Genomic DNA, 27544 nt, shown 5'->3' with positions numbered 1-27544 from the left:
CGATAACTCCTCAGGCTGTAATAAGCTCTGCCACATATTGTGATATGTGGAGCTTTCTGTCATCTTAACCACATACAGATTTATTGAAAATCCATCTTTAAGACGAGAGTTTGACATAACGTAGCACTTAGTAAATTAAGTAAAACCTAAATGTAGGATTTGTATTTAATTCCGTTTTTTTTCTCTAGCTATGTTCCTATTGAGATAAAAAAAAAACATGGCAACATCATCTCCAAGAATTAATGAAGGGCACTTTAGATCTTCTCACTGAACCAAATGATCTAATTCAGTTTAACATTAAGATCGAGATCCAGTCTATTACTGGTATTCACTCAATACCTTTGCTTTGTTTGTTTACTTTGCAAATAGACTGAAAGTGGCACCATGGGAGGCTGTGACTTGTGTGTGATAAAACATAGAGCACTGTAATATTGAAAAATCTGAGAAGTATGAAAACATATACCTTCTTATTACTGGTGAAACAAAAAGCAAAGGATAATACTATCATTTTATATCCATTACAGTATAAGACCCCATCAAATGGAACAAAGCAGCTGACTCAACTTGACTGCTTTATAATTAAATAAGTTATTGGCACTGAAGGCCCAAGTCTCTCTGTTAGAATACACTGACTGCACTAATGATAAATCTGCTGAGGTGTACAGAAATTGTGATAAGCAATAACTACATACAGCCTGTAGGGAATACAGCGTAGAACTGAGGGCTCTTATATGATATTGATTTTCCCACAGACAATAGCCATCTATTACAACTACAGGTAAATAATCATGTATGTTTTGATATGGTTTCCTTTTGGGATACTGAAACCAAATCATGGGTATTACAACAAAATCTTACAATATTGTGATAACGATTTGTGAATCACTTTTACTCAATTGTAAAAGTCTTTCTCTTAGGAGCCCTTGGTGTCCTTGGTAGACCATAAAGAAGCTAAGGTCAGCAATTATTTAAATATACATACCATGACATTTTTTATAAAAAAAGACCACTTGGAATAGAGAGCAGCAAGGTCCACCTTAAAGTATGAATGGACCTATGGTTGTTCTTGATGTTTTTTCATTTTAATTGCAAGAGAGAACCAGACATAGAATGTCCATTAAGACATCGTATTTCCTTTTTATGGGTGGTAGTGATTACCCACCATAAGCAGCTCAAGGACATCACAGACAACTGACGTGATCTATCTTTCATTTGAAGTGCCTCATAACGTTACCCATAGTCGACCATCAAACTCACACAACCGTGTATGTCTCTCTGCAATTAGCTGGTCTGAGACAGAGGGTCGCTCAACAGTCACCTTGCTATATGACAGGTAATCCAAATGAACTCGTAGGAAAAATAGTAGTTTTAAGAGTGACTATAAATCTGAAATGGGCCAGTAGGCTATGTTCTCAGTACTGCACCAAGATACATGTACTATTCAATTGAGGCATGTTGAAAAGGAGATGCTATAATCCTTATCTTGACGATTGGAGCTTTTTTCAGACTTTCAGGTTTTTCCAGATTATCTAGCTTGATTTACTTTTGACAATGAGCTGAAACACACTATCAACCAACAAGTGTGTGAAGTGTGAAAGCCTGACAGGGTGGTACTGTAGACACAACGTGAGAAGATAATGTAGGCACAACATGAGAAGATAATGTAGGCACAACATGAGAAGATAATGTGGGCACAACACGAGAAGATAATGTAGGCACAACGTGAGAAGATAATGTAGGCACAAGTAAGAAGATACTTAAGGAAGTGTGCAAGTGTGCCCATGAAGCCATTGGAATAAACAGAGTAATTGAGTCCACTGTACAGAATTAAAAACAAATGCTTCAGGTTCATACAGGGATTTTAGTCATTCGTCATACATCAGGAATATAGTACCTCACATTCTCCAATGTCAGAAATATGTTGCTAAGGCAATATTTCGCTAACATGGAGGAAAATATATGGAAAATCCATTATAAAATGATACAGTGACAAACAACCTTATTTAATTGTAAAATATTGATCTAGGTTTTATGACAAGTTAACCTCCCGTGAATGGGTGTTAATAGATTTTGAAACAGCCATTAATAGCACATAAAACATGTTTGGTTGTAAGCATTTTGTGTTTTCAAATAAATTCTTAATTTTTTCCTAGGCTTAGACAAATACGGTAGCTGTTGGCTGCCGTAATGGCAGAAACAATATTTATTTTTTCATAGGCTTAGACAAATACTGTAGCTATTGGCTGCTGTGATTATGATTGAATGTTTCAGATGCCATGTTCCTTGGAGCTATATTGATTGTTCATTGTCTTGGAGAAGGAACAGGTTCCAGTTTCTATTAGTTTGAGGGAAATTATCGTATATTGAAAATGTTATTTATATTACTACATGTAGTAAAAATGTTGGTAAGAATTCTGGTTGGTATGCCACGCAACACATTCTTTTTCATGTCCTTCAAGCCGAATAGGGAAAATTATAATTTTAACATGATACCCCCAGGCAATATCCATGCCTACATTTGATGTAAGATACAGTATGTTAGTGTGATTTCGGAGTGGCTTTCGCTATGGAGCTCGGCGGGAAAAGTCTTCGGGAAGGAAGTGATGTATAGATTCCCTGCGTATTCATGAGCTGGTGAAAGTTTATGGCTAAATGTGTATACTTTGTTTGTGTACTCCAGTAGAATGAATACTACATTTAAATTGTTTAAATGTATTTATTTTTTATTTAACCAGGTAGGCCAGTTGAGAACAAGTTCTCACTTACAACTGCAACCTGGACAAGATAGAGCAAAGCAGTGAGACGCAAACAACACCGAGTTACACATAGGATAAACAAACGTACAGTCCCTAACACAATAGAAAAACCTATATACAGTGTGTGCAAATGTAGTAAGATTAGGGAGGTAAGGCAATAAATAGGCCACAGTGGCAAAATAATTACAATTTAGCAAATAAACACTGAAGTGATAGATGTGCAGAAGATGAATGTGCAAGTAGAGATACTGGGGTGCAAAGGAGCAAAAAAATAAATAACAATATGGGGATGAGGTAGTTAGGTGGGCTATTTACAGATGGGCTATGTAGGTGCAAAGATCGGTAAGCTGCTCTGACAGCTGATGCTTAAAGTTAGTGAGGGCATAAGTCTCCAGTTTCAGTGGTTTTTGTAATTCGTTCCAGTCATTGGCAGCAGAGAACTGGAAGGAAAGGTGGCCAAATGAGGAGTTGGCTTTGGGGGTGACCAGTGAAATACACCTGCTGGAGCGCGTGCTTTCGGGTGGGTGCTGCTATGGTAACCAGTGAGCTGAGATAAGGTGGTGCTTTACCTAGCAAAGACTTTTAGATGACCTGGAGCCAGTGGGTTTGGCTACGAATATGAAGTGAGGGCCAGCCAAGGAGAGCATACAGGTCGCAGTGGTGGGAAGTATATGGGGCTTTGGTGACAAAACGGATGGCACTGTGATAGACTACATCCAATTTGCTGAATAGAGTGTTGGAGGCTATTTTGTAAATGACATCAAGGATCAGTAGGATGGTCAGTTTTACGAGGGTATGTTTGGCAGCATGAGTGAAGGATGCTTTGTTGCGAAATAGGAAGCCGATTCTAGATTTAATGTTGGATTGGAGATGCTTATTGTGAGTCTGGAAGGAGAGTTTACAGTCTAACCAGACACCTAGGTATTTGTAGTTGTCCACATATTCTAAGTCAGAACCGTCCAGAGTAGTGATGCTGGATGGGCGGGCAGGTGCTGGTAGCGATCGGTTGAAGAGCATGCATTTAGTTTTGCTTGCGTTTAAGAGCAGTTGGAGGCCACGGAAGGAGTGTTGTATGGCATTGAAGCTCGTCTGGAGGTTTGTTAACACAGAGTCCAAAGAAGGGCTAGAAGTATACCGAATGGTGTCGTCTGCGTAGAGGTGGATCAGATAACCACCAGCAGCAGGAACGACATCATTGATGTATACAGAGAAAAGAGTCGGCCCAAGAACTGAACCCTGTGGAACCCCCATAGAGACTACCAGAGGTCCGGACAACAGGCCCTCCGATTTGACACACTGAACTCTATCTGAGAAGTAGTTGTTGAACCAGGCGAGGCAGTCATTTGAGAAACCAAGGCTGTTGAGTCTGCCGTTAAGAATGCAGTGATTGACAGAGTCGAAAGCCTTGGTCAGGTCGATGAATACGGCTGGACCTCAATAATTGGACCTCATGCTATTGAAAATACAGTCAAGGTCAACAGTAATGGAGTATTTTGAGAAAAACTCTCATGACAAGTTTGCTCCTATGGGAATATAATGTTAATGCCATTGCATCATTCATTGGCACTAGTTTTTCTCTGAAAGTGAACCTGCCAGGCTACCCTGCATGCCCACGCTGTCTGCCCATGTACACAATGCCAGTTTAATTAATGGCATCACTAAAAGGTTTGGCCCACTAAAGTTCGCATCTTGTTTAATATCCTAAGTGCCTCTGTACCTCTCGCAATCTCCCAAAGGTACAATATGAAGGAAGTCAATCAATACTAGCTAGGCCTAAAGCTCCATGCCACCACCAACAGCATTAGCAGCAGCTCCTCCCCTCTCCCAAATAAGTTGAAAGCGAATCACCTAGTTCTTACCCAAAATACCAATGCCAGCATCAGCTTGAGAGAATGACAATGTGCATCAATTTGGTTCAGGTCATTCATTAAGTCGCTGATACAATGCTCACGCTTATGAACACCATGCTTACCATCCTATATCTGGTATATAACAATGTATGCTAGTGGGCTAAACTCTTTCTACATGGCCTGCAGTGTAATACAATGCAGTGTCACAATGTGAAATTCAGTTTAATCACATTTGCTTTCCCCAGTGCAGTCTGTCAGGCTTAATTGGAAGTCCTGTTACAAGACTCTAATCTGACTCCATTGCTCATTGGATGCAATTAATTCAAGGCATTGTCTTTAAAAAGCCTATGACTCTCACTCCAGTCTCATCTTCTACTTCATGCACTCTCTCTCCTCTCAAACCACTGAATAAGGAATTATGAATTAGTTAACACAAACCTTCATTCACAAATTGTTGAATGGGAAAAACACTAACAAATAATTTGTTTTATAATAAACCTACCATTTTCACTTGGTCTATGTAAGATACAGGCCTAGACAATATTTTCAGATGGGTGTGTTGCTGAGTTACTTATATCTCTATAGATTCATAGAGGGGTTCTTTCCTGTGAACTATTTCTAAGGTGTAATCATCGGACAGGTAATGTGTAAGTCTTTGTTTAGTTGCATGGAGCCCACTGTTTTAGCAAAACCAGGTAATCAGGAGTAGTTATTTTTACAGAAGGTCTAAGAACCTTTTTCACACAGCAAATTCAGTCCAATCAGTCCCTCTCCTACTAATGCAGCACCAGGCCTGGCTCTATTTATAGGACTGCGAGCGACTGAGGATGGCAGAAACAATTATTCAGACTGACTCTGACTCTACATACTTGTGAGCTGTTATTTAATGACTAGAGATATAAATAGAGATAGAACCTTACTTGAGGAGCTGAGAGAGGGAAGGAAGGGATACACTTTGAAGGTTGGAGAGGGTTATCATTTGCTTGGTTCATCTATTATTGGTCTTCAAGAAGAAGATTATGCTAAGTGTGGGTAACAAGGAGAGTTATAGAGACAGTAAATATTGGTGAGAAGCAATGATCATTTGCCAGAGGGCAAGGATGTATTTGGGCTAAACAGTTTTCTAGTGGCAAAACACTCCCCCCTTCCTGTTCACTTCTGTTAATCAGACATGGTAGACAAATAAATACATGTAAATAAAAATAAGGCAAATTAAGGTTGTGCAAATAATTTACACTGAAGTTAAAAATTAACAAATAGGTTTTCATCTTCTGTTATTTTACACAGTTATTTCACAGAATTTGCCGTTTTTACATTGGTTATACCCCCAGCTTACTTAAAAAATACGGGGGCGATGTTGCGCCGACTGATAGTCTGGTCGTCGTCAAAAAACACCAAAGAAGAAGAGAATTAGCTAACCGAATGTTACGTAAAACTACAAACAACCCAAGGCTGCTGAATTGTCTGGGGCAAAGCAGCATTTTCTTAAATAACCATAACTGGAAAACGATAATAAATCACTACTGGAAACTTATCAGGCTATAGAAGAAAACTGGGACGGCTGAAGAGCTAGGTAATTTGACCACGTCTTTTGTTTTACCAGTGACACATTCCTTTGATGCTGGGCAACATCACAAAAACATTAGCTAGCTAGTTAGCTTGCTAGCCTGTTAGTTAGCATTAGTTAGCTAGCCAGAATGATAATTTTGACAGCAACGCAAGTTACTGCAAAATGTTGATGTTGGCTAGAACACTCAGTATGGTCTTTAGCTTTGGTATGATTAGTTTTGAGCTGCTAGGTGATGTGTAATGCTAGGAGGCACAGGACGGCGAACAAAACTGGATATGCTATTGAGTTAGCAATCTTCTAGCTAACGTTAACATAGTGAGCATTATAAACGCATTAGCTAGTAGAATGCAGAGTGACATTTCAGAGATATGGTGGAAAGAGAAAAAGATGTGACTCTGCGAAATTGTATTCAATTATTTCCAACTGATAAAATTGATAGATAAACAGTAGCTAGCTAACGTTGTATACCTGACTAGCGCAGCCGCAGCACAACGATTAATGTCCCCACTAGTACATGTTAGTTACCTAGATCAGGAGCTTCAACATACTGACAATTGTGGCTTTCCCCCTGTTGTTGACCCAGGGTTGTCAATCAGGGCTGCTTATTGTGAAATTGCACCAGGGGTTATGTTCTACACTGAGCCAGAATGTGACCTCTTTGGACGATAAAGCGTTGACCTTTATGGGACCGTAAGCCCCCATCCTCCAGCTGTCACTCAGGCATGCCAATTAGTTACCAGGCAACTGCCAGTCCAGTCTGGGGAGGATAAAGTAATTTAAGTCATAGATTATCCCATATTCAAGGTGCTGCTGTACTTGCATTTTTTTGTTCCCTGAGGCCTGGGAAATAATTGCCCATTTACACAATAGTTGGTATAAGATGTGCACTCCTGCAAATTTTACATTACTGTTTCCTATTCACACAGGTTGGAAAAAGTTTATACAAAACCATGGTGGAATATTATCACATTTTAGGAGTCCTAAGAAATGCATCTCAAGAAGACATAAAAAAAGCGTAAGTAGTCTTGTCAAGTTTAGTGTATGTATTCCAATAGATAGACTGGCAATAGATGTAGATGATGGGATTTTCAGAAGTTTTAAATGTTTGATATACTGAGATAATAAGTTAGGCTTACATTTCAAGTCCCTTTGTGTTGCTGTTTAATGTATTTCTCTGCTTTCAGGTACAGAAAATTGGCACTAAAATGGCATCCTGACAAAAACCCAGAAAATAAGGAAGAGGCAGAGAAGAAGTTCAAAGAACTTTCTGAGGCCTATGAGGTTCTGTCAGATGGTAAGTCATACATTTTGAAAGGCGTTTGAAGCCAAGAGAACACAGTATTTATAATATATGAACAATAAATAATGCACTGATATCTGCATCCATGACACGTAAAGTACATTTACATTTTAGTCATTTAGCAGACGCTCTTATCCAGAGCGACTTACAGTAGAGTGCATACATTTTATTAAATTTTTTTACATACTGAGACAAGGATATCCCTACCGGCCAAACCCTCCCTAACCCGGACGACGCTATGCCAATTGTGCGTCGCCCCACGGACCTCCCGGTTGCGGCCGGCTGCGACAGAGCCTGGGCGCGAACCCAGAGACTCTGGTGGCGCAGCTAGCACTGCGATGCAGTGCCCTAGACCACTGCGCCACCCGGGAGGTCTACATCTAACCAAAATACGTTTTTTTTTCTTCAAGGAAGCTGTTTGTTCACATACAATAGCAGCATCCACAACTGTTATGCAATTGTTAAACTGTGTGTTAATGCGATGTGAGTAGTTGAGGTTGCGAAATATTATATTTGATTCCTTCTGAAATTCCCCTTAATAATCCCATAAAGGCTGTATATGCTGATCTGCAAGTACTTACCCAGTGTCATGTTCCTCTGAACCCTTGGCAAGCATCCAGTGTATCTCACTTGTTATCATCCTGTTTATCATTTTACTGTTTGTTTTGATGTGAGTTTATGTTTTTATATTGTGTTGTAGCCAACAAGAGGAACATGTATGATCGCTATGGTAAAGCAGGCCTAACAACAAACAGCGGAGGAGGTGGTAAGTCATTTCTTTATTAGGCTCTTGGCGGAACCTGTATACAATTATGTATACAATTGTATACAATTATTTTGTGGACGGTTTAATTGTTAGTTACTCTATTCATCTGTAATAAACAATCATAACACTTATTATTATTTCCACTGACCATATTCATCCTTTTTGTTTTCATTTAGTTGGACATTACCACAATGGTGATCACTTCAACGAAGGGTTCACGTTCCGCAATCCTGAAGATGTCTTCAGAGAGTTCTTTGGCGGTCGAGATCCTTTTGCGGATTTCTTTGGTGAGCATTTTTGAGCTCAATTGCCCTCAGACTGTTGTTGTTCATATTTGCTGTGTTCTAGTGTACTATGGAATATATTGCGTTCTTATTCTTGACACTTCTCCCAGTCATGTTTAAGGTTAGAACTACAGTTCTAGGCGTTCTGATACTTCCAGCTTGGAGTTTAATCTTTTGATAACGTAGCTACAGTATTTCACTTTGTGTGTATAGTATTGCTTACTAGGTTTGTCCAATCAATTTTGTAGCTACTCCCTCTTTAAATTAGGGCTAATTGGAAAAGCTGTTTTAAAAGAGGACATTGTATTATTTCTTTGTACTCCCTTCGGCCATGCAGCTGAAACGCGTCAGTTAAAAAAAACAAAAAAACTTTCTTTCCATTGAACATGCCATGCAAATAAAGGCATTTTAATTAATTATATGAAGAGTGCCTTGGTCCTCCTTTCTTTTTGATGACCAATTCACCATGTTTACCAAAGAGCACCTTCTGTCTACCAAAATGTACTATTGTGTACCTTAGTAGCGCTCCCTTCCTCCTCTTTCTACGAGCATTTTTGAGTATTGGTAATACATTGTCAACAATATATATCTTTTAAAGCTTTTACAGAGAGCGCTGCAGATGGAAGAGGGGGACAATCAGTAGGAGATAGGAGAGCACAGATAAGGAAGGACAGAGATGAGAGGCAGGCAGAGATGAAATAGGCAACCACAGAAGGAAAGTCAGAGATGAAAGAGGGGGGCCCAGTCGTCCTTTATGAGAATCATGTTGGGTTGGTTACAATAGACCCAGTATGCTTATCCCAGAAACTAATAATATAAATAATTTAGTTCATAGCATCTACTAGATTGGAGATTTACAGTCAGTAAATTGCATTACATTCACTTTCTGTGCGTAGTTGGTGTAGGTCTATTTATCTGAAAGCATGCAGGCTATTTTTCACTGTTTATAACTTTAGCTGTCACCCAGAAACTGAACACAGTCTCTCTTCTCTTCACACTCTCTTCTCTTCTCCTGCAGGAGGGGATCCGTTTGGGGATGAGTTCTTCGGTGCAGGGAGGAGGCACCACAGGGGAGTGAGCAGGAGTCGAACGGGGGGACCCTTCTTCGGAGGATTCGGTGGCTTCCCACCGTTTGGTGCAGGCTTCACAGCGTTTGACCCAGGTCAGGAAACACAGGTCCCAAATATACAGTACCAGTCAAATGTTTGGACACACCTACTCATTCAAGGGTTTTTCTTTATTTTAACTATTTTCTACATTGTAGAATAATAGTGAATACATCAAAACGATTAATTAACACATATGGAATCATGTAGTAACCACAAAAGTGTTAAACAAATTAAAATAGATTTTATATTTTATATTCTTCAAAATAGCCACCCTTTGCCTTAATGGCAGGTTTGCACACGCTTGGCATTCTCTCAACCATCTTCACCTGGAATGCTTTTCCAACAGTCTTGAAGGAGTTCCCACATATGCTGAGCACTTGTTGGCTGCTTTTCCTTCACTCTGCGGTCCAACTCATCCCAAACCATCTCAATTGGGTTGAGGGCGGGTGATTGTGGAGGCCAGGTCATCTGATGCAGCACTGCATCACTCTCCTTGGTCAAATAGCCCTTACATGGCCAGGAGGTGTGTTTTGGGTCATTGTCCTGTTGAAAAACAAGTGATAGTCCCACTAAGCGCAAACCAGATGGGATGGTGTATCGCTGCAGATTGCTGTGGTAGCCATTTTGTTTAAGTGTACCTTGAAATAAACCACCTACAATGTCACCAGCAAAGCACCATCACTCCTCCTTCATGCTTCACGGTGAGAACCACAGAGATCATCCGTTCACCTAATCTGTGTCTCACAAAGACATGGCGGTTGGAATCAAATTTGGACTCATCAGACCAAAGAACAGATTTCCACCAGTCTAATGTCCATTTCTCGTGTTTCTTGGCCCAAGCAAGTGTCTTCTTCTTACTGGTGTCCTTTTAGTAGTGGTTTCTTTACAGCAGTTCAACCATGAAGGCCTGATTTACGTGGTCTCCTCTGAACAGTTGATGTTGAGATGTGTCTGTTACTTGAACTCTGTGAAGCATTCATTTGGGCTGCAATCTGAGGTGTAGTTAACTTTAATGAACTTATCCTCTGCAGCATAGGTAACTATGGGTCTTCCTTTCCTGTGGTGGTCCTCATGAGAGACAGTTTCATCATAGCGCTGGATGGTTTTTGCAACTGCACTTAAATAAACTTTAAAAGTTCTTGAAATGTTCCGCATTGACTGACCGTCATGTCTTAAAGTAATGTACTATGTAAAAAATAAAGAAAAACCCTTGAATGAGTAGGTGTGTCCAAATTTTTACTGGTACTGTACATGTTTGAACAAAAAATGATCCCAAAGAAACAAACATGTATGTTATTTGTCAGTTCACCTTCTAATTTCTTAGGAAACACCTGGTCCTGTCTGTACCGTCAAATAAAGTGTAAAGCTATCAATCCAGAACTACTTTTCCTTAAAGCAGTTAGAGGATGTATTTGTTGATGCATTTAGAGATGTGATTGTTATGGATCTATAAGTGAATGTCATCTCTCTGTTCCCTGACAGGCTTTACTTCTTTCGGACACATGGGTCACATGGGTCATATGGGTCCTATGGGCCATATGAGTCACATGGGTCATCTGGGAGGAGGAGGAGGAGGAGGCCATGGTGGCTTCACTGCCTTCTCCTCCACCTCCTTTGGTGGCGGGAGTGGAGGTGGAGGAGGCGGGATGGGCAACTTCCGCTCTGTATCAACCTCCACCAAATTCATCAACGGCAGGAAAATCACAACAAAAAGGTAGATTAGTAGCTCTCTAACCACACGGTGAAGTTGATATTGTTTTGTTTAGTCTTTAATTGTTGTGTTAATGGGAAAATGCAACTAGTTATCTACTTTTCTATTAGGCCAGATAGCCTCTGATGATAGTGTATCCTTTAACATGGGTTCTTATTGAAGTGCATTGATTTAGAAAATGATTTTAATCCCCCTCCATACTTTAGAATTGTGGAGAATGGACAGGAACGCGTAGAGGTGGAAGAAGACGGACAGTTAAGATCACTAACCGTCAATGGTAAGGAACAACTACTGCGACTGGATAACAAGTAATCTCCTGGAGCATTACCAGCACAAACTTGAGCTCAAAAAAACAATGTTATGTCATTGTTTGGATGTTTGTACTTTTGTTTGGTTTTCCCTTGTTAGAGTTTGTAGGTCAGTGTCCATTGAGTAAATTAAATTTTCTATGCATTTTGTTAATGTATTTATGAATTCGAGCTGTCAACAATTTGGCTCAGGATGGAGTGTTATACTTGCGTTTGGGACCATGGTGTAAGTAAGTTAGGATCAGAGAACTTCTGTTTGTACTGTCTTTCTGTATGCACTTCTTCGCTCTATTGCAGTCTCTCTCTGATAATGTTTTGGACAAGGAACGCTTTGTGCATTTGGATAAAGCATGACTTTGCTTTTTCATCTGGATATTAATATGAGTGTTAACTGGAAAACGTAACCCTTGCTTTAAAACCCTGTTTACGACCTGATTGCTTATCTAACCTTTGTTAGTAACATTTCTTTTATAAATGCTGGTAGAAAGTGTTAATATGCTATTTTATTTGTTCTAATACAAGTGTTTTTAGTTGTTTTGTTCATTTCAGCATGTATGCCAATAAATGTTGTTCAGTCTTAATGTTATGATTGCATAACCATGCACAAATTAACCATTCATTATATAAATGATACATGAATATACAAGGAATTTTGTGTACTTTGTAAAACAATTTAAAATCAATAAATATGAATTTCATCCTTTTTTGGGGATTGGACGGACAGTCTTGGGTGGCGTGGTGTGCTGTTTCTTCTAACAGAACAAGCAGTTCATCGTCGTAAACTGCTGCTTTGCTTACAGAGGATTGATCCCTTTGTGTGAGTGCATGCTACTGTACTAACTGCACGAACAGGCTTTCTAACTCCTAGATATCTTTCTATGTGCATTCTATTTGTCCTATTTTGCATGACATTTCTGTCTTGTCATTTACTATGTTTTCATGGTGTGAAAGCATAGTCAATGGAGGATATTCTTGCCATGTACATGATGTCAACTGGTCAGCTGAGTCCATAATAAAGTAGCATGGGAGCTACTTTTACCATAAGAATAACTTTATTGTAGTTTAGGTATAGTTGACTTGACAAAGTTGCATGCATCTTTATTAGCCTCATTCACATTTATCTCTGCTCATCTACAGTGTATTGGAAAAGTATTCAGACCCCTTGATTTTCCCCCCACATTTTGTTACGTTACAGCCTTGTTCTAAAATGTATTAAATTGTTTCCCCCCATCAATCTACACACAATACCCCATAATGACAAACCCAAAATAGCTTTTTAGATTTTTTTGTGAGTTTAAAAAATAAAAAACATAACATTTTACATAAGTATTCAGACCCTTTACTCAGTACTTTGTTGAAGCGATTACAGCCTTGATCCTTCTTGGGTATGACGCTACAAGCTTGGCACACCTGTATTTGGGGAGTTTCTACCATTCTTCTATGCAGATCTTTGCAAGCTCTGTCAGGTTGGGTGGGGAGTGCCGCTGCAGACATGTTCGATTGGGTTCAAGTCCGGGCTCTGGCTTGGCCACTCTAGGACATTCAGAGACTTCTCCCGAAGCAGCTGTCTGTTTAAGGTCATTGTCCTGTTGGAAGTTTAACCTTCGCCCCAGTATGAGGTCCTGAGTGCTCTGGAGCAGGTTTTCATCAAGGTTCTCTCTGTACTTTTCTCCGTTCCTCTTTCCCTCGATCCTGACTAGTCTCCCAGTTTCATCAGACCAGAGAATCTTATAGAAACATCTCAAGGATGATCAATGGAAACAGGATGCACCTGAGGTCAATTTCGAGTCTTATAGCAAAGTGTCTGAATACTAATGTAAATATGGTATTTCTGATGGATGAGGGAAGAAAATAATTTAATACATTTTAGTGTAAGGTATATCAAAATGTGGATAAAGTCAAGGGCCTTGAATACTTTCCGAATGCACTGTATGTGAGATTATTAAGTCTTCATTTTCTATGTTTCACTCCACGCCTCCTTTACTGGGAAATGTTTAGAGTTATTGCAGATAGAAAGATGCAACATAGAACAGACTGTGTTCTCTCTCTCACACACACTGTCTCACTCCTTTGTTTATATGACCCAAAATAATACACCCTATTGAAAAAGCCACAACTTTCACTCATAATATGGCATTTTTGAGATTTCACAGCATTTTTCCTTTGTCCCTTTTATGTATTAAGCAATTAACTGTTCAGTTCAACATTATCCATCTGATGGTTGCACCTGTTTAGGTTCAGTCATTTACAAACTGTACGTCTGTTCTGATCCATGCATGGAAATCCAATGGAGCGTTTCCTATTGAAGACCGTATGTATTGTAGGGGGTAACTGGTGTCGCCCCTCTCTTCTTACAACACCCCATTCCTCTCCTCAGGGGCAAAGCCTATTGCCACAGTTCAAGCAGTCCAACAGGAGGAGTGCAGACAAACTGTTACTGCACACTCCTCCAGTGCACATGCCTCCCGGTCCCCTGTTCCCCGTCCTCCTTATCATCATGTAAAGACTTCCTCCCACAGGCCCACTCCAGACAGAGAGGAGGGAAGGAGCCCAGCTTCAGGTTAGAACCATTTTCAATACATGAACCCTACATTCCCATAATAGTACAGTGGGCAAATTTTTTAAAAACTTTTATAAGCTACTTGGAAACATCATGGAGAAGGTGTGCAGGGATTCAATTCTCAATCAAAGTGGAATCATGTGTTTTTTGTTTTCATACTGTAGTTTTGGGCCTATCAAAAGAGTAGGAGTTGTGATCTAGTATCAATTTAGCCTTTTAAATCATGATGAATAAGACAAGGAGAGATCTCATCCTAGATCAGGTTTCCTGCTCTGAGACGCAATGTGAAAATGGGCCCTGGACTCATTGGATCCACAATCAAATAAGCTGTCTTTTTCTTATGCATCTCTCTCCAGTACACAGTGAAAACAAGAGGAAGAAACCCATGCCTGAGCCCACAGAGGATGCCAAAAAGAGAAAAACATGATCCAGTACACACAGATCCTTGTCCTCCTAGTCCGCTACGGAAACAATATGTTATTGATACACCCTTAACAATGAATATTGTTTTAAAGGACACTTAAATATGGGGTCCTCAAAGCGCTTTAGCAAGAATGCACAGATACTGTAAATGTATAATTCTGACTAGTTTTCTATTATACACTGCTCAAAAAAATAAAGGGAACACTTAAACAACACAATATAACTCCAAGTCAATCACACTTCTGTGAAATCAAACTGTCCACTTAGGAAGCAACACTGATTGACAATAAATTTCACATGCTGTTGTGCAAATGGAATAGACAACAGGTGGAAATTATAAGCAATTAGCAAGACACCCCCAATAAAGGAGTGGTTCTGCAGGTGGTGACCACAGACCACTTCTCAGTTCCTATGCTTCCTGGCTGATGTTTTGGTCACTTTTGAATGCTGGCGGTGCTTTCACTCTAGTGGTAGCATGAGACTGAGTCTACAACCCACACAAGTGGCTGAGGTAGTGCAGCTCATCCAGGATGGCACATCAATGCGAGCTGTGGCAAGAAGGTTTGCTGTGTCTGTCAGCGTAGTGTCCAGAGCATGCAGGCACTACCAGGAGACAGGCCAGTACATCAGGAGACGTGGAGGAGGCCGTAGGAGGGCAACAACCCAGCAGCAGGACCGCTACCTCCGCCTTTGTGCAAGGAGGATCACTGCCAGAGCCCTGCAAAATGACCTCCAGCAGGCCACAAATGTGCATGTGTCTGCTCAAACGGTCAGAAACAGACTCCATGAGGGTGGTATGAGGGCCCGACGTCCACAGGTGGGGGTTGTGCTTACAGCCCAACACCGTGCAGGACGTTTGGCACTTGCCAGAGAACACCAAGATTAGCAAATTCGCCACTGGCGCCCTGTGCTCTTCACAGATGAAAGCAGGTTCACACGCACATGTGACAGACGTGACAGAGTCTGGAGACGCCGTGGAGAACGTTCTGCTGCCTGCAACATCCTCCAGCATGACCGGTTTGGCGGTGGGTCAGTCATGGTGTGGGGTGGCATTTCTTTGGGGGGCCGCACAGCCCTCCATGTGCTCGCCAGAGGTAGCCAGACTGCCATTAGGTACCGAGATGAGATCCTCAGACCCCTTGTGAGACCATATGCTGGTGCGGTTGGCCCTGGGTTCCTCCTAATGCAAGACATTGCTAGACCTCATGTGGCTGGAGTGTGTCAGCAGTTCCTGCAAGAGGGAGGCATTGATGCTATGGACTGGCCCGCCCGTTGCCCAGACCTGAATCCAATTGAGCACATCTGGGACATCATGTCTCGCTCCATCCACCAACGCCACGTTGCACCACAGACTGTCCAGGAGTTGGCGGATGCTTTAGTCCAGGTCTGGGAGGAGATCCCTCAGGAGACCATCCGCCACCTCATCAGGAGCATGCCCAGGCGTTGTAGGGAGGTCATACAGGCACGTGGAGGCCACACACACTACTGAGCCTCATTTTGACTTGTTTTAAGGACCTTACATCATAGTTGGATTAGCCTGTAGTGTGGTTTTCCACTTTAATTTTGAGTGTGACTCCAAATCCAGACCTCCATGGGTTGATAAATTTGATTTCCATTGATAATTTTTGTGTGATTTTGTTGTCAGCACATTCAACTATGTAAAGAAAAAAGTATTTAATAAGAATATTTAATTCATTCAGATCTCGGGTGTGTTATTTTAGTGTGCCCTTTATTTTTTTGAGCAGTGTATATTTTATCTTACGCCCATACGTAAATGCGGGGTGCATCCGACTAAATGATTCAGAAAACCATGCAAAATAGAATTGAAATTAGTTTAAATCATGACACTTGTCTTCCCTTACACCCAGTAATATACATTACTGAAGGAACACTGTCGATTAGTTTAGCTGAAATATTGAATGGGTGATGTGCAAGGGTTGACTTGTCAGTCCATTATAATATATGTGATAGATGTTACTTCCTAGCTCCCAGTGCCCTCAGCAGAGGGTTACATTTGCTCTTGGAGGAGAGGGGCTTGTCCCCGTAGCCCTGGAACAGCTGAGGACCGTCATGCTCCTCCTCCGCCTCCGAACTGATCTCCATCTTCTGAACGATCAGCTTCAGCAGGTTGTGCTGCTTCTCAATAACATTAGACATCTCCTTCAGCCTGGGTAAATAATAAAACATAATTTTAATAGTCTAAAAATGTGTGTAGAATTGAAGCGCTTAATACAAAATTGATAGAATGCACTTTAAATACTGATAGATTTTTAAATACTGATAAACTCAACACTGATAAACAATATCATGTTAATACTTGTGCATTGCTCTGATGTTGTATTTGAATAAGGTCAAATAACCACTGGTGTGAACTAAGTCCTCACCTGTACTTCTGTTTACTGATTTCCTGTTCCATAGGTGTAGATGGATGGGAAGTGGGGTTGAGACGGGTTCTCCCATGTCCCATACCCAGCATTGCAAAGAACATTTCTCTCTGTTAAAGGAGATTCAGACTACTCATTATTACTTTGTTGTTTACCAAACATCTATACCAAAAACTAACAGTGTCCTATGGTGGGCTTGGACAACCTCCATGTCTCTCCATAAGTATTTCCATGCTGAGTATTAGTTGATTTAACAATCCTTTAAACTAACTGATACACAATTTTTATAGATCAATAGATAAACTGAAGAAAGTCCATTATTAAATGCCTTCGAAAGGATCTCAAAATATTTGTTATGTTTTTCAATTTGAAAGCCCTTCGATTTTACACAAACATTCAAAGGGCAGTTAACATGTTCTTTTCAATACGACCACTTGTAGAAAGGACACACCTTTCTTCTGCAGGCTCTGTTAGGGTACTCAGTGAGAGAGGCCTGGTCAACCCTCTTCATTAACCAGTACGGCATCTTCTCCTCTAGACTAGTGTGAAGCTCAATCTGTAGAATAATGGTTTATAATACATGCAGATTTTTTTTTATCCTGGCAGTAAAACACTAGTAAAGAGTTTGAAAATTCTTAGAGTTTGAAAAAGCATGACAAAGAAATCAAAACACACCTGCATTCCCATTTGCTTCAGCACAGCATTTGCCTGTACCTCTGCTATGTCACCAACAGCCAAGCCAATCTATGTCACACAAACGGTAGTCATGTAGATGCAATGAAACATCCTTAGTTGATAATGGGAGTATAAGAAAATTGCTTCCTGTAGGATTTTAGGACTTACCATTAGGTTCATGAGGAGAATGGGCACAGCGAAGGTGAACATAACAAAAATGGCATAGGTCAAAGAAGGGAATGGCAGAATCCCTTCCAGAAATGGCTTCAGGATATTTTCTTGGTAGTTGAGTTCTCCAACCATCATGACAAATATTTGCATGATTGCTAGCAGCATGCTAGATCCACTGTCAACAAAGTTCTGGGAACAACGACGCATAAAGTCATATACAGTGAACACCAAAAGTATTGGGACAGTGACACATAAGTTTGTTGTTGTTTCGGCTCTGTACTCCAGCACTTTGGATTTGAAGTGCAGACTGTCAGCTTTAATTTGAGGGTACTTTCATCCATATCGTGTTAAGAAATTACAGCACATTTTTGCGCATAATCCCCCCTATTTTAGGGAACCAAAAGTATTGGGACAATTTCACTTACAGTTGAAGTCGGAAGTTTACATACAACTTAGCAAAATACATTTAAACTCAGTTTTTCACAATTCCTGACATTTAATCCTTGTAAAAATGCCCTGTCTTAGGTCAGTTAGAATCACCACTTTATTTTAAGAATGTGAAATGTCAGAATAATAGTAGAGAGAATGATTTCTTTCAACTTTTAGTTATTTCATTACATTCCCAGTGGGTCAGAAGTTTACATACACTCAATTAGTATTTGGTAGCATTGCCTTTAAATTGTTTAACTTGGGTCAAACATTTTGGGTAGCCTTCCACAAGCTTCCCACAATAAGTTGGGTAATTTTGGCCCATTCCTCCTGACAGAGCTGGTGTAACTTGCTCGCACACGGTTTTTCAGTTCTGCCCACACATTTGATATAGGATTGAGGTCAGGGCTTTGTGATGGCCATTCCAATACCTTGACTTTGTTGTCCTTAAGCCATTTTGCCGCAACTTTGGAAGTATGCTATGCTTGGGGTCATTGTCCATTTGGAAGACCCATTTGCAACCAAGCTTCAACATCCTGAGCGATATCTTGAGATGTTGCTTCAATATATCCACATAAGTTTCCTGCCTCATGATGCCATCTATTTTGTGAAGTGCACCAGTCCCTCCTGCAGCAAAGCACCCCCACAACATGATGCTGCCACCACCGTGCTTCACTGTTGGGATGGTGTTCTTCAGCTTGCAAGCCTCCCCCTTTTTACTCCAAACATAACGATGGTCAGAATGGCCAAACAGTTATATTTTTGTTTCATCAGACCAGAGGACATTTCTCCAAAAAGTATGATCTTTGTCCCCATGCAGTGCAGTTGCAAACCGTAGTCAGGCTTTTTTATGGCGGTTTTGGAGCAGTGGCTTCTTCCTTGCTGAGCGGCCTTTCAGGTTATGTCGATATAGGACTCGTTTTACTGTGAATATAGATACTTTTGTACCTGTTTCCTCCAGCATCTTCACAAGGTCCTTTGATGTTGTTCTGGGATTGATTTGCACTTTTCACACCAAAGTACGTTCATCTCTAGGAGACAGAATGCGTCTCCTTCCTGAGCGGTATGATGGCTGCGTGGTCCCATGGTGTTTATACTTGCGTACTATTGTTTGTACAGAGGAATGCGGTACCTTCAAGCATTTGGAAATTGCTCCCAAGGATGAACCAGACTTGTGGAGGTCTATAGTTTGTTTACAAGAAATTTGTGGAGTGGTTGAAAAACGAGTTTGAATGACTCCAACCTAAGTATATGTAAACTTCTGACTTCAACTGTACATGTGTATTAAAGAAGTCAAAAGTTAAGTATTTGGTCCCAGCACGCAATGATTACATCCAGCTTGTGACTCTACAAATTGGTTGGATGCATTTGCTGTTTGTTTTGGTTACGTTTCAGATTATTTTGTGCCCAATAGAAATGAATGGGAAATAATGTGTTGTGTCATTTTGGAGTCACTGTTTCTACCATGATTCTGGATAATCCTGAATAAATTGTGAATTATGATGAGTGAGAAAGTTAGACACACAAATATCACCCCCCCCCCAAAAAAATGATAACCTCTCCTATTATTGTAATGGTGAGAGGTTAGCATGTCTTGAGGGTATGATATTTGTGCGTTTTGTAATTTTCTCACTCATCATTATTCACGATTCATTCAGTATTATCCGTAATCATGATAGCATCCTCATTAATGTAGAAGTGTTAGAAAGATATTATATTCTTATTTACAAATAAAAGAGACTCAAAAATGACACAATACATGTTTTAACATTATTTTCTATTGAGCACAAAATAATCTGAAACAACCAAAAATGCATCCAACACATTTGTAGTCACAAGCTTGGTGTAGTTATTGCGTGCTAGGAATATGGGACCAAATTCTTAACTTTTGACTACTTTAAAATAATAATTTGTCCCAATACTTTTGGTCCCCTAAAATGGGGGGACTACAGTATGTACAAAAAGTTCTGTAGTTTCTAAACGGCTCACCCCATATGAATGAAAATACCCTCAGATTAAAGTTGACAGTCTGCACCTTAACCTCATAGTCATTGCATAATTTCAAATCCAAAGTGCTGGAGTACAAAGCCAAAACAACAACAAATGTGTCACTGTCCCAATAGTTTTGGAGCTCACTGTAACTGTGGAAATGCATTATACAAATACAAGTTATTGGTCATTTTTAACAGATGTTCACAAACACATAGCTTCATACATTACACAATACAATGTTCTTCACATAGAGATAAAACAGTGTTAAATCTCCATGGTCCTGTAAACATACCTGGTCTTGTATCAGGGCATAGAAAGCCAATGCAAATGCAAGCAGCAAGAAGAAGAACAGTACAATGATTCTTAATAGAGTTTTTGCAGTCTCTAAAAACATCACCACGTAGATCCCAACACGTTCAAACCTGTGGACCAATAGAGATTTTATTTGTTAAAATTGCTTTTGTTGATTAAAAAAATAATTTGATCAGTTTATATAATAAATCTTTCTTCAAAGATGAATCTCAGTAAACCTACACTATTTTATGTAAAAAAAAAACATCCAGTCTCCATACCGTTGGAAATAGAGGAGAAAGTTGATCCAGGATAGAAGAACTGCCACTACCCCAGCCTCCCAATGCCATGTGTCCTTGAAGTCCATCAGTAAAGGGATCACAAACAACAGAGAAGTGACGGCAGCACCCCAGTCCATTGCATTGGTCACATCACGGAAGTACTTTGAACCCTTGAATAGAAACACATCAAATTAACGTCTATTTCAAAATTGTAACGAATTCGGGAGGTAGCCCCGAATGGGTCTCGAACCCGGGTTCAGCGACTGTCAACCAACCACCTTAAACGTTATACCAAGTTATCCAAAATCTTTGACAAGGTTGCTAGGTGTTGGGTTAACTTCGCTACAATATATTTAAAATGATCAAATCACACTACCAGATAAATCACACACCATGGATTGAGGCTACAGTATTTAGAACCGATTTATATTTCCATGATTACCTGCTGAACTATCTGCACCAGCTCCTTGCCAACTGTGTACAGATTCATGGCAAGAATCAGGAACATGCAGGTGGTGATAAAATAGCATTGCTGTGAAGATGGAGGATTTGTTATTGAATTGGGTTTCTGAGACAAACAAATACACTAGGAAAGAAGTCTAATGTCTTGCTGTGGATGTAATGGGATCTCATACAGCACCTTGTCAAGGGAGGTGGTCACCATGCTTACTGATGACGATGGTGATGTAGTATGGGTGACATTGGTGTTGAGGATGGGCTTCAGAGTATGAATGATGTGTGTCAGAGGCCCCAGACCAAGTGAGTAGACAGCCAGATTGAGCAGATGCACTTTGATACCATAGGCGTTCCTAAATAGATATAAGAAACCATTTGGTGAGTATTCGCAGGTGACTGTGCACTAATATATTTTGTATATAGCTTACTATATACTGTAGCTTGGCATGACTTTTAATTGATGTTGTCAATATTTACAGTGTTGGAGACAGTAGTATGATGTTGATATTTACAGTGTTGGAGACAGTAGTATGATGTTAATATTTACAGTGTTGGAGACAGTAGTATGATGTTAATATTTACAGTGTTGGAGACAGTAGTATGATGTTAATATTTACAGTGTTGGAGACAGTAGTATGTTGTCAATATTTACAATGTTGGAGACAGTAGTATGATGTTGATATTTACAATGTTGGAGACAGTAGTATGATGTTGATATTTACAGTGTTGGAGACAGTAGTATGATGTTAATATTTACAGTGTTGGAGACAGTAGTATGATGTTGTCAATATTTACAGTGTTGGAGACAGTAGTATGATGTTGATATTTACAGTGTTGGAGACAGTAGTATGATGTTGATATTTACAGTGTTGGAGACAGTAGTATGATGTTAATATTTACAGTGTTGGAGACAGTAGTATGATGTTGATATTTACAGTGTTGGAGACAGTAGTATGATGTTGATATTTACAGTGTTGGAGACAGTAGTATGATGTTAATATTTACAGTGTTGGAGACAGTAGTATGATGTTAATATTTACAGTGTTGGAGACAGTAGTATGATGTCGATATTTACAGTGTTGGAGACAGTAGTATGATGTTGATATTTACAGTGTTGGAGACAGTAGTATGATGTTAATATTTACAGTGTTGGAGACAGTAGTATGATGTTGATATTTACAGTGTTGGAGACAGTAGTATGATGTTGATATTTACAGTGTTGGAGACAGTAGTATGATGTTGATATTTACAGTGTTGGAGACGGTAGTATAACCATAGCGTATTATGATAAAGGTCATGCAGTGTCACTCACCATTTCATTTCTAGATACTTCTTGCAGACAGGATGGGTCAGAAGCTCTATGCGATTAAATTGCACCATGTACTAGTAAAAAAATAACAATATAAATACTTTGAATACATATCAGATAATTATGTTTTCCTTTCCACTATCCAACAATGTTGTGTGGGAATGACAAATACACTGCTCAAAAAAATAAAGGGAACACTTAAACAACACAATGTAACTCCAAGTCAATCACACTTCTGTGAAATCAAACTGTCCACTTAGGAAGCAACACTGATTGACAATAAATGTCACATGCTGTTGTGCAAATGGAATAGACAAAAGGTGGAAATTATAGGCAATTAGTAAGACACCCCCAAAAAGGGAATGGTTCTGCAGGTGGTGACCACACACCACTTCTCAGTTCCTATGCTTCCTGGCTGATGTTTTGGTCACTTTTGAATGCTGGCGGTGCTTTCACTCTAGTGGTAGCATGAGACGGAGTCTACAACCCACACAAGTGGCTCAGGTAGTGCAGCTCATCCAGGATGGCACATCAATGCGAGCTGTGGCAAAAAGGTTTGCTGTGTCTGTCAGCGTAGTGTCCAGAGCATGGAGGCGCTACCAGGAGACAGGCCAGTACATCAGGAGACGTGGAGGAGGCCGTAGGAGGGCAACAACCCAGCAGCAGGACCGCTACCTCCGCCTTTGTGCAAGGAGGTGCACTGCCAGAGCCCTGCAAAATGACCTCCAGCAGGCCACAAATGTGCATGTGTCTGCTCAAATGGTCAGAAACAGACTCCATGAGGGTGGTATGAGGGCCCGACGTCCACAGGTGGGGGTTGTGCTTACAGCCCAACACCGTGCAGGACGTTTGGCATTTGCCAGAGAACACCAAGATTGGCAAATTCGCCACTGGCGCCCTGTGCTCTTCACAGATGAAAGCAGGTTCACACTGAGCACATGAGCACATGTGACAGACGTGACAGAGTCTGGAGACGCTGTGGAGAACGTTCTGCTGCCTGCAACATCCTCCAGCATGACCGGTTTGGCGGTGGGTCAGTCATGGTGTGGGGTGGCACCTCCATGTGCCCTCCATGTGCTCGCCAGAGGTAGCCTGACTGCCATTAGGTACCGAGATGAGATCCTCAGACCCCTTGTAAGACCATATGCTGACACATGCACATTTGTGGCCTGCTGGAGGTCATTTTGCAGGGCTCTGGCAGTGCACCTCCTTGCACAAAGGCGGCGGTAGCGGTCCTGCTGCTGGGTTGTTGCCCTCCTACGGCCTCCTCCACGTCTCCTGATGTACTGGCCTGTCTCCTGGTAGCGCCTCCATGCTCTGGACACTACGCTGACAGACACAACAAACCTTTTTGCCACAGCTCGCATTGATGTGCCATCCTGGATGAACTGCACTACCTGAGCCACTTGGGTGGGTTGTAGACTCCGTCTCATGCTACCACTAGAGTGAAAGCACCGCCAGCATTCAAAAGTGATCAAAACATCAGCCAGGAAGCATAGGAACTGAGAAGTGGTGTGTGGTCACCACCTGCAGAACCATTCCTTTTTTGTTGGCGTCTTACTAATTGCCTATAATTTCCACCTTTTGTCTATTCCATTTGCACAACAGCATGTGAAATTTATTGTCAATCAGTGTTGCTTCCTAAGTGGACAGTTTGATTTCACAGAAGTGTGATTGACTTGGAGTTACATTGTGTTGTCTAAGTGTTCCCTTTATTTTTTTGAGCAGTGTACATACAGTGCCTTCAGAAAGTATTCCAACCTCTTGATTTTTTTCACATTTTGTTACGTTACAGCTTCATTCTAAAATGAACTAAATATTTTTTTCCCTCATCAATGTACACAAAATACCCCATAATTACTAGGAAGAGTCTTGGTGGTTCCAAACTTCTTCCATTTAAGAATGATGGATGCCACTGTGTTTTTGAGGAACTTCAATGCTGCAGACATTTTTTGGTACCCTTCCCCAGATCTGTGCCTCGACACAATCTTGTCTCAGAGCTCTACGGACAATTCCTTCGACCTCATATGGCTTGGTTTTTACTCTGACATACACTGTCAACTGTGGGACCTTATCTATACAGGCGTGTGCCTTTCCAATCATGTCCAATCAATTGAATTTATCACAGGTGGACTACAATCCAGTTGTAGAAACATCTCAAGGATTATCAATGGAAACAGGATGCACCTGAGGTCCATTTTGATTATTTAAGAATATTCAAAGGTAAATACACAATGCAGAGGACTAAAGGTCAAGAGGAGAACTGAAGATGAATGGTTCAGGGACACGGGGGGAATTTCAGTCCAGGACTCATAGCTACATGTGGCAAGTTCTCATTGGTCCAAATTGTCTATACATTGAGCCTGAAACGGGATACTTGTTATTTGGCCATTGGCCCAATTTTGCTGCAAGGAATTCTAATTGGTCAACCGCAGGCTAGGGTTGGGGTATAAACTACATCCTGTCTCTTTGTTCAGTGGAGAAACCATTGAGGACAGGGAAGAATGAACACCTGTCATCTACTTTCCAGCATAACAACTATGATTTGTTCTCTTTGAATAAATATTTTTTTCTCCCCCTGATTTGCTTTGGGGTCTGTGTTATTGAAGAATAACATCAACTGCTCACAATTCTCATAGCAAAGGGTCTGAATACTTATGTAAATTTGGTATTTCTGTTTTTATTTTTAATACATTTGCAAAAATGTCTAAAAACCTGTTTTCGATTTGTCATTATGGGTTATTGTGTGTAGATTGCTGGAAGTAAAAAAACAAAAACAAATTAAGAATAAGGTTGTAATGTAACAAAATGTGGGAAAAGTCATGGTGTCAAATTACTTTCCGAAGTCACTGTATATGACCTGTTTCTGATATTGCACTGTTTTGCTTTAAAGTGTTAGTTGGGGAAACGTCATGGCCCTTAACCCTAGAGAAAAATAGCATGTTTGAAAACAGCGCAGTTCAGTTTACAGCAGTGTTTCACAACCCTGGTTCTCCAGTACCCTCAACAGGACACATTTTCTTTGTAGCCCTGGACAAACACACCTCATTCAACTCATTGAGGGCTTGATGATTAGTTGACAAGTTGAATCAGGTGTGCTTGTCCAGGGTTACAATAAAAATATGTACTGTTGGGGTACTGGAGGACCAGAGTTAGGAAACACTGCTCTACAGTATTGCAGTGGGTACTAACGTTCAGAGCAGTGAGAGGCTGGAAGTAGTAGCTTTTGTCTGTTTTTGCAAGCTTAATGATATGAATGGGAGCTTGGAGCCATTTGAAAGTGTACTCGATCTGTTGATAAAAGACATATTCGTTTACAACTGGAATGTTTTTGTGAATTTGATTAAGCAATAATGAATCTGAGTTTTAAGAAGGTAATACCAAATACAGAATAGAGAGAACAGACTTACAGAGTAGTTGTAACTATTTACGTCAACATCTGACTCCTTCACACAAGTGTCCAAAAGATACTGTGGAGAAACACTGCACCATTAATGTTTTCTAATATGCTGACTGAGAAATGGGAGATTTGTATCCATTTCCTTTATGATAGTTTCCTTTATGCATAGTTTTTTAAATACAACTAACTTTGAACGACTCTGGCAGGAACTCTATCATGTCCATGACAACACATCGCTTAGTTGACTTCACTTCGAACAATAGCATAGCCTCAGCACATCTGAAACAAACAGGTTATATTGTACATGTCAATATGGCATTGTCATGCAATCCAACTGAATACCAATAATCAAACACATCACTGTACTGTCAAAGCATCGTAACAGCACATAGATAAAGTATCCACTGTATCTTGCAACAGTGTCCCAACCTCTCATTGTGGATGACAGCGAAGGCAACGTCTTTCCTGCCGTTGAGAACAGCTTCGTGGAGGAAGGAGGCATCACTCTTGTTGAGCATCATCTGGGCCCCTCTGCCCAGGAGCAGTGTCACTGCAGCCGCATGGCCCTCCCTGGCAGCCAGATGTAACGCTGTGTTCTGGACCAAAAGTAAAACATAGCACTTCGAAATTAGAATTTAGGATTGTATATAACGGCAACAATGACCTTTGGATTTCCTTTTTCAGAAAGAGGAATGGTATCTATTTGTGGAAGACTTTCTCTGTATTTCAACATAGACATCTTACTCCCTCAAGCTAAACAGAAAGGAAACAGATAAGATGAGCCCACCTCAGGTTAAGGAAATGTGAAGATGAGCCCACCTCAGAGTAAGGGAATGTGAAGATGAGCCCACCTCAGGTTAAGGAAATGTGAAGATGAGCCCACCTCAGAGTAAGGGAATGTGAAGATGAGCCCACCTCAGGGTAAGGGAATGTGAAGATGAGCCCACCTCAGAGTAAGGGAATGTGAAGATGAGCCCACCTCAGAGTAAGGGAATGTGAAGATGAGCCCACCTCAGGGTAAGGGAATGTGAAGATGAGCCCACCTCAGGGTAAGGGAATGTGAAGATGAGCCCACCTCAGGGTAAGGGAATGTGAAGATGAGCCCACCTCAGGGTAAGGGAATGTGAAGATGAGCCCACCTCAGGGTAAGGGAATGTGAAGATGAGCCCACCTCAGTGTAAGGAAATGTGAAGATGAGCCCACCTCAGGGTAAGGGAATGTGAAGATGAGCCCACCTCAGAGTAAGGGAATGTGAAGATGAGCCCACCTCAGAGTAAGGGAATGTGAAGATGAGCCCACCTCAGGATAAGGAAATGTGAAGATGAGCCCACCTCAGGGTAAGGGAATGTGAAGATGAGCCCACCTCAGGGTAAGGGAATGTGAAGATGAGCCCACCTCAGAGTAAGGGAATGTGAAGATGAGCCCACCTCAGGATAAGGAAATGTGAAGATGAGCCCACCTCAGGGTAAGGGAATGTGAAGATGAGCCCACCTCAGGGTAAGGGAATGTGAAGATGAGC

At 40.8% G+C, this 27544-nt stretch overlaps 2 protein-coding genes across 2 annotated transcripts in view; one reads left to right on the top strand and one right to left on the bottom strand.

Moving 5' to 3' along the window:
- The first annotated feature begins 6009 nt into the window (after positions 1-6009).
- On the top strand, positions 6010-22627 carry LOC129814063 (dnaJ homolog subfamily B member 6-like). Its single transcript, XM_055866836.1, has 10 exons — positions 6010-6179; positions 7103-7191; positions 7361-7470; positions 8177-8242; positions 8419-8529; positions 9545-9688; positions 11118-11349; positions 11553-11623; positions 14032-14214; positions 14571-22627. The coding sequence occupies exons 2-10, from the start codon at positions 7127-7129 to the stop codon at positions 14639-14641; spliced, it is 1053 nt and encodes a 350-aa protein (XP_055722811.1). The 5' UTR covers positions 6010-6179; positions 7103-7126; the 3' UTR covers positions 14642-22627.
- Positions 16612-27544, bottom strand: part of LOC129814062 (transient receptor potential cation channel subfamily A member 1-like) — a 25380-nt gene continuing 14447 nt past the window's right edge. The window contains exons 14-27 of the mRNA XM_055866835.1: positions 26455-26621; positions 26214-26304; positions 26036-26095; positions 25818-25916; positions 22629-22699; positions 21501-21669; positions 21303-21392; positions 20861-21030; positions 20581-20710; positions 17865-18056; positions 17697-17765; positions 17473-17577; positions 17022-17131; positions 16612-16804 (exon numbers count right to left, since the gene is read on the bottom strand). Coding sequence (XP_055722810.1) covers positions 16612-16804; positions 17022-17131; positions 17473-17577; positions 17697-17765; positions 17865-18056; positions 20581-20710; positions 20861-21030; positions 21303-21392; positions 21501-21669; positions 22629-22699; positions 25818-25916; positions 26036-26095; positions 26214-26304; positions 26455-26621 — 1716 coding nt within the window. The remainder of the gene's footprint in view (positions 16805-17021; positions 17132-17472; positions 17578-17696; positions 17766-17864; positions 18057-20580; positions 20711-20860; positions 21031-21302; positions 21393-21500; positions 21670-22628; positions 22700-25817; positions 25917-26035; positions 26096-26213; positions 26305-26454; positions 26622-27544) is intronic.

Source organism: Salvelinus fontinalis, chromosome 17, assembly GCF_029448725.1.
Source record: "Salvelinus fontinalis isolate EN_2023a chromosome 17, ASM2944872v1, whole genome shotgun sequence".
NCBI lineage: Eukaryota > Metazoa > Chordata > Actinopteri > Salmoniformes > Salmonidae > Salvelinus > Salvelinus fontinalis.
The sequence above is the reverse complement of the archived record's forward strand: the minus strand, read 5'-3'. Positions and strand labels throughout refer to the sequence as shown.

Excerpts from the sequence above, each read along its gene's own strand:
- LOC129814063 (XM_055866836.1), top strand. The coding sequence starts at position 7,127 with ATGGTGGAATATTATCACATTTTAGGAGTCCTAAGAAATGCATCTCAA. Across the intron at positions 8,530-9,544 it reads TCCTTTTGCGGATTTCTTTG|GAGGGGATCCGTTTGGGGAT; the intron begins GTGAGCATTTTT and ends CTTCTCCTGCAG. Across the intron at positions 11,350-11,552 it reads AGGAAAATCACAACAAAAAG|AATTGTGGAGAATGGACAGG; the intron begins GTAGATTAGTAG and ends TCCATACTTTAG.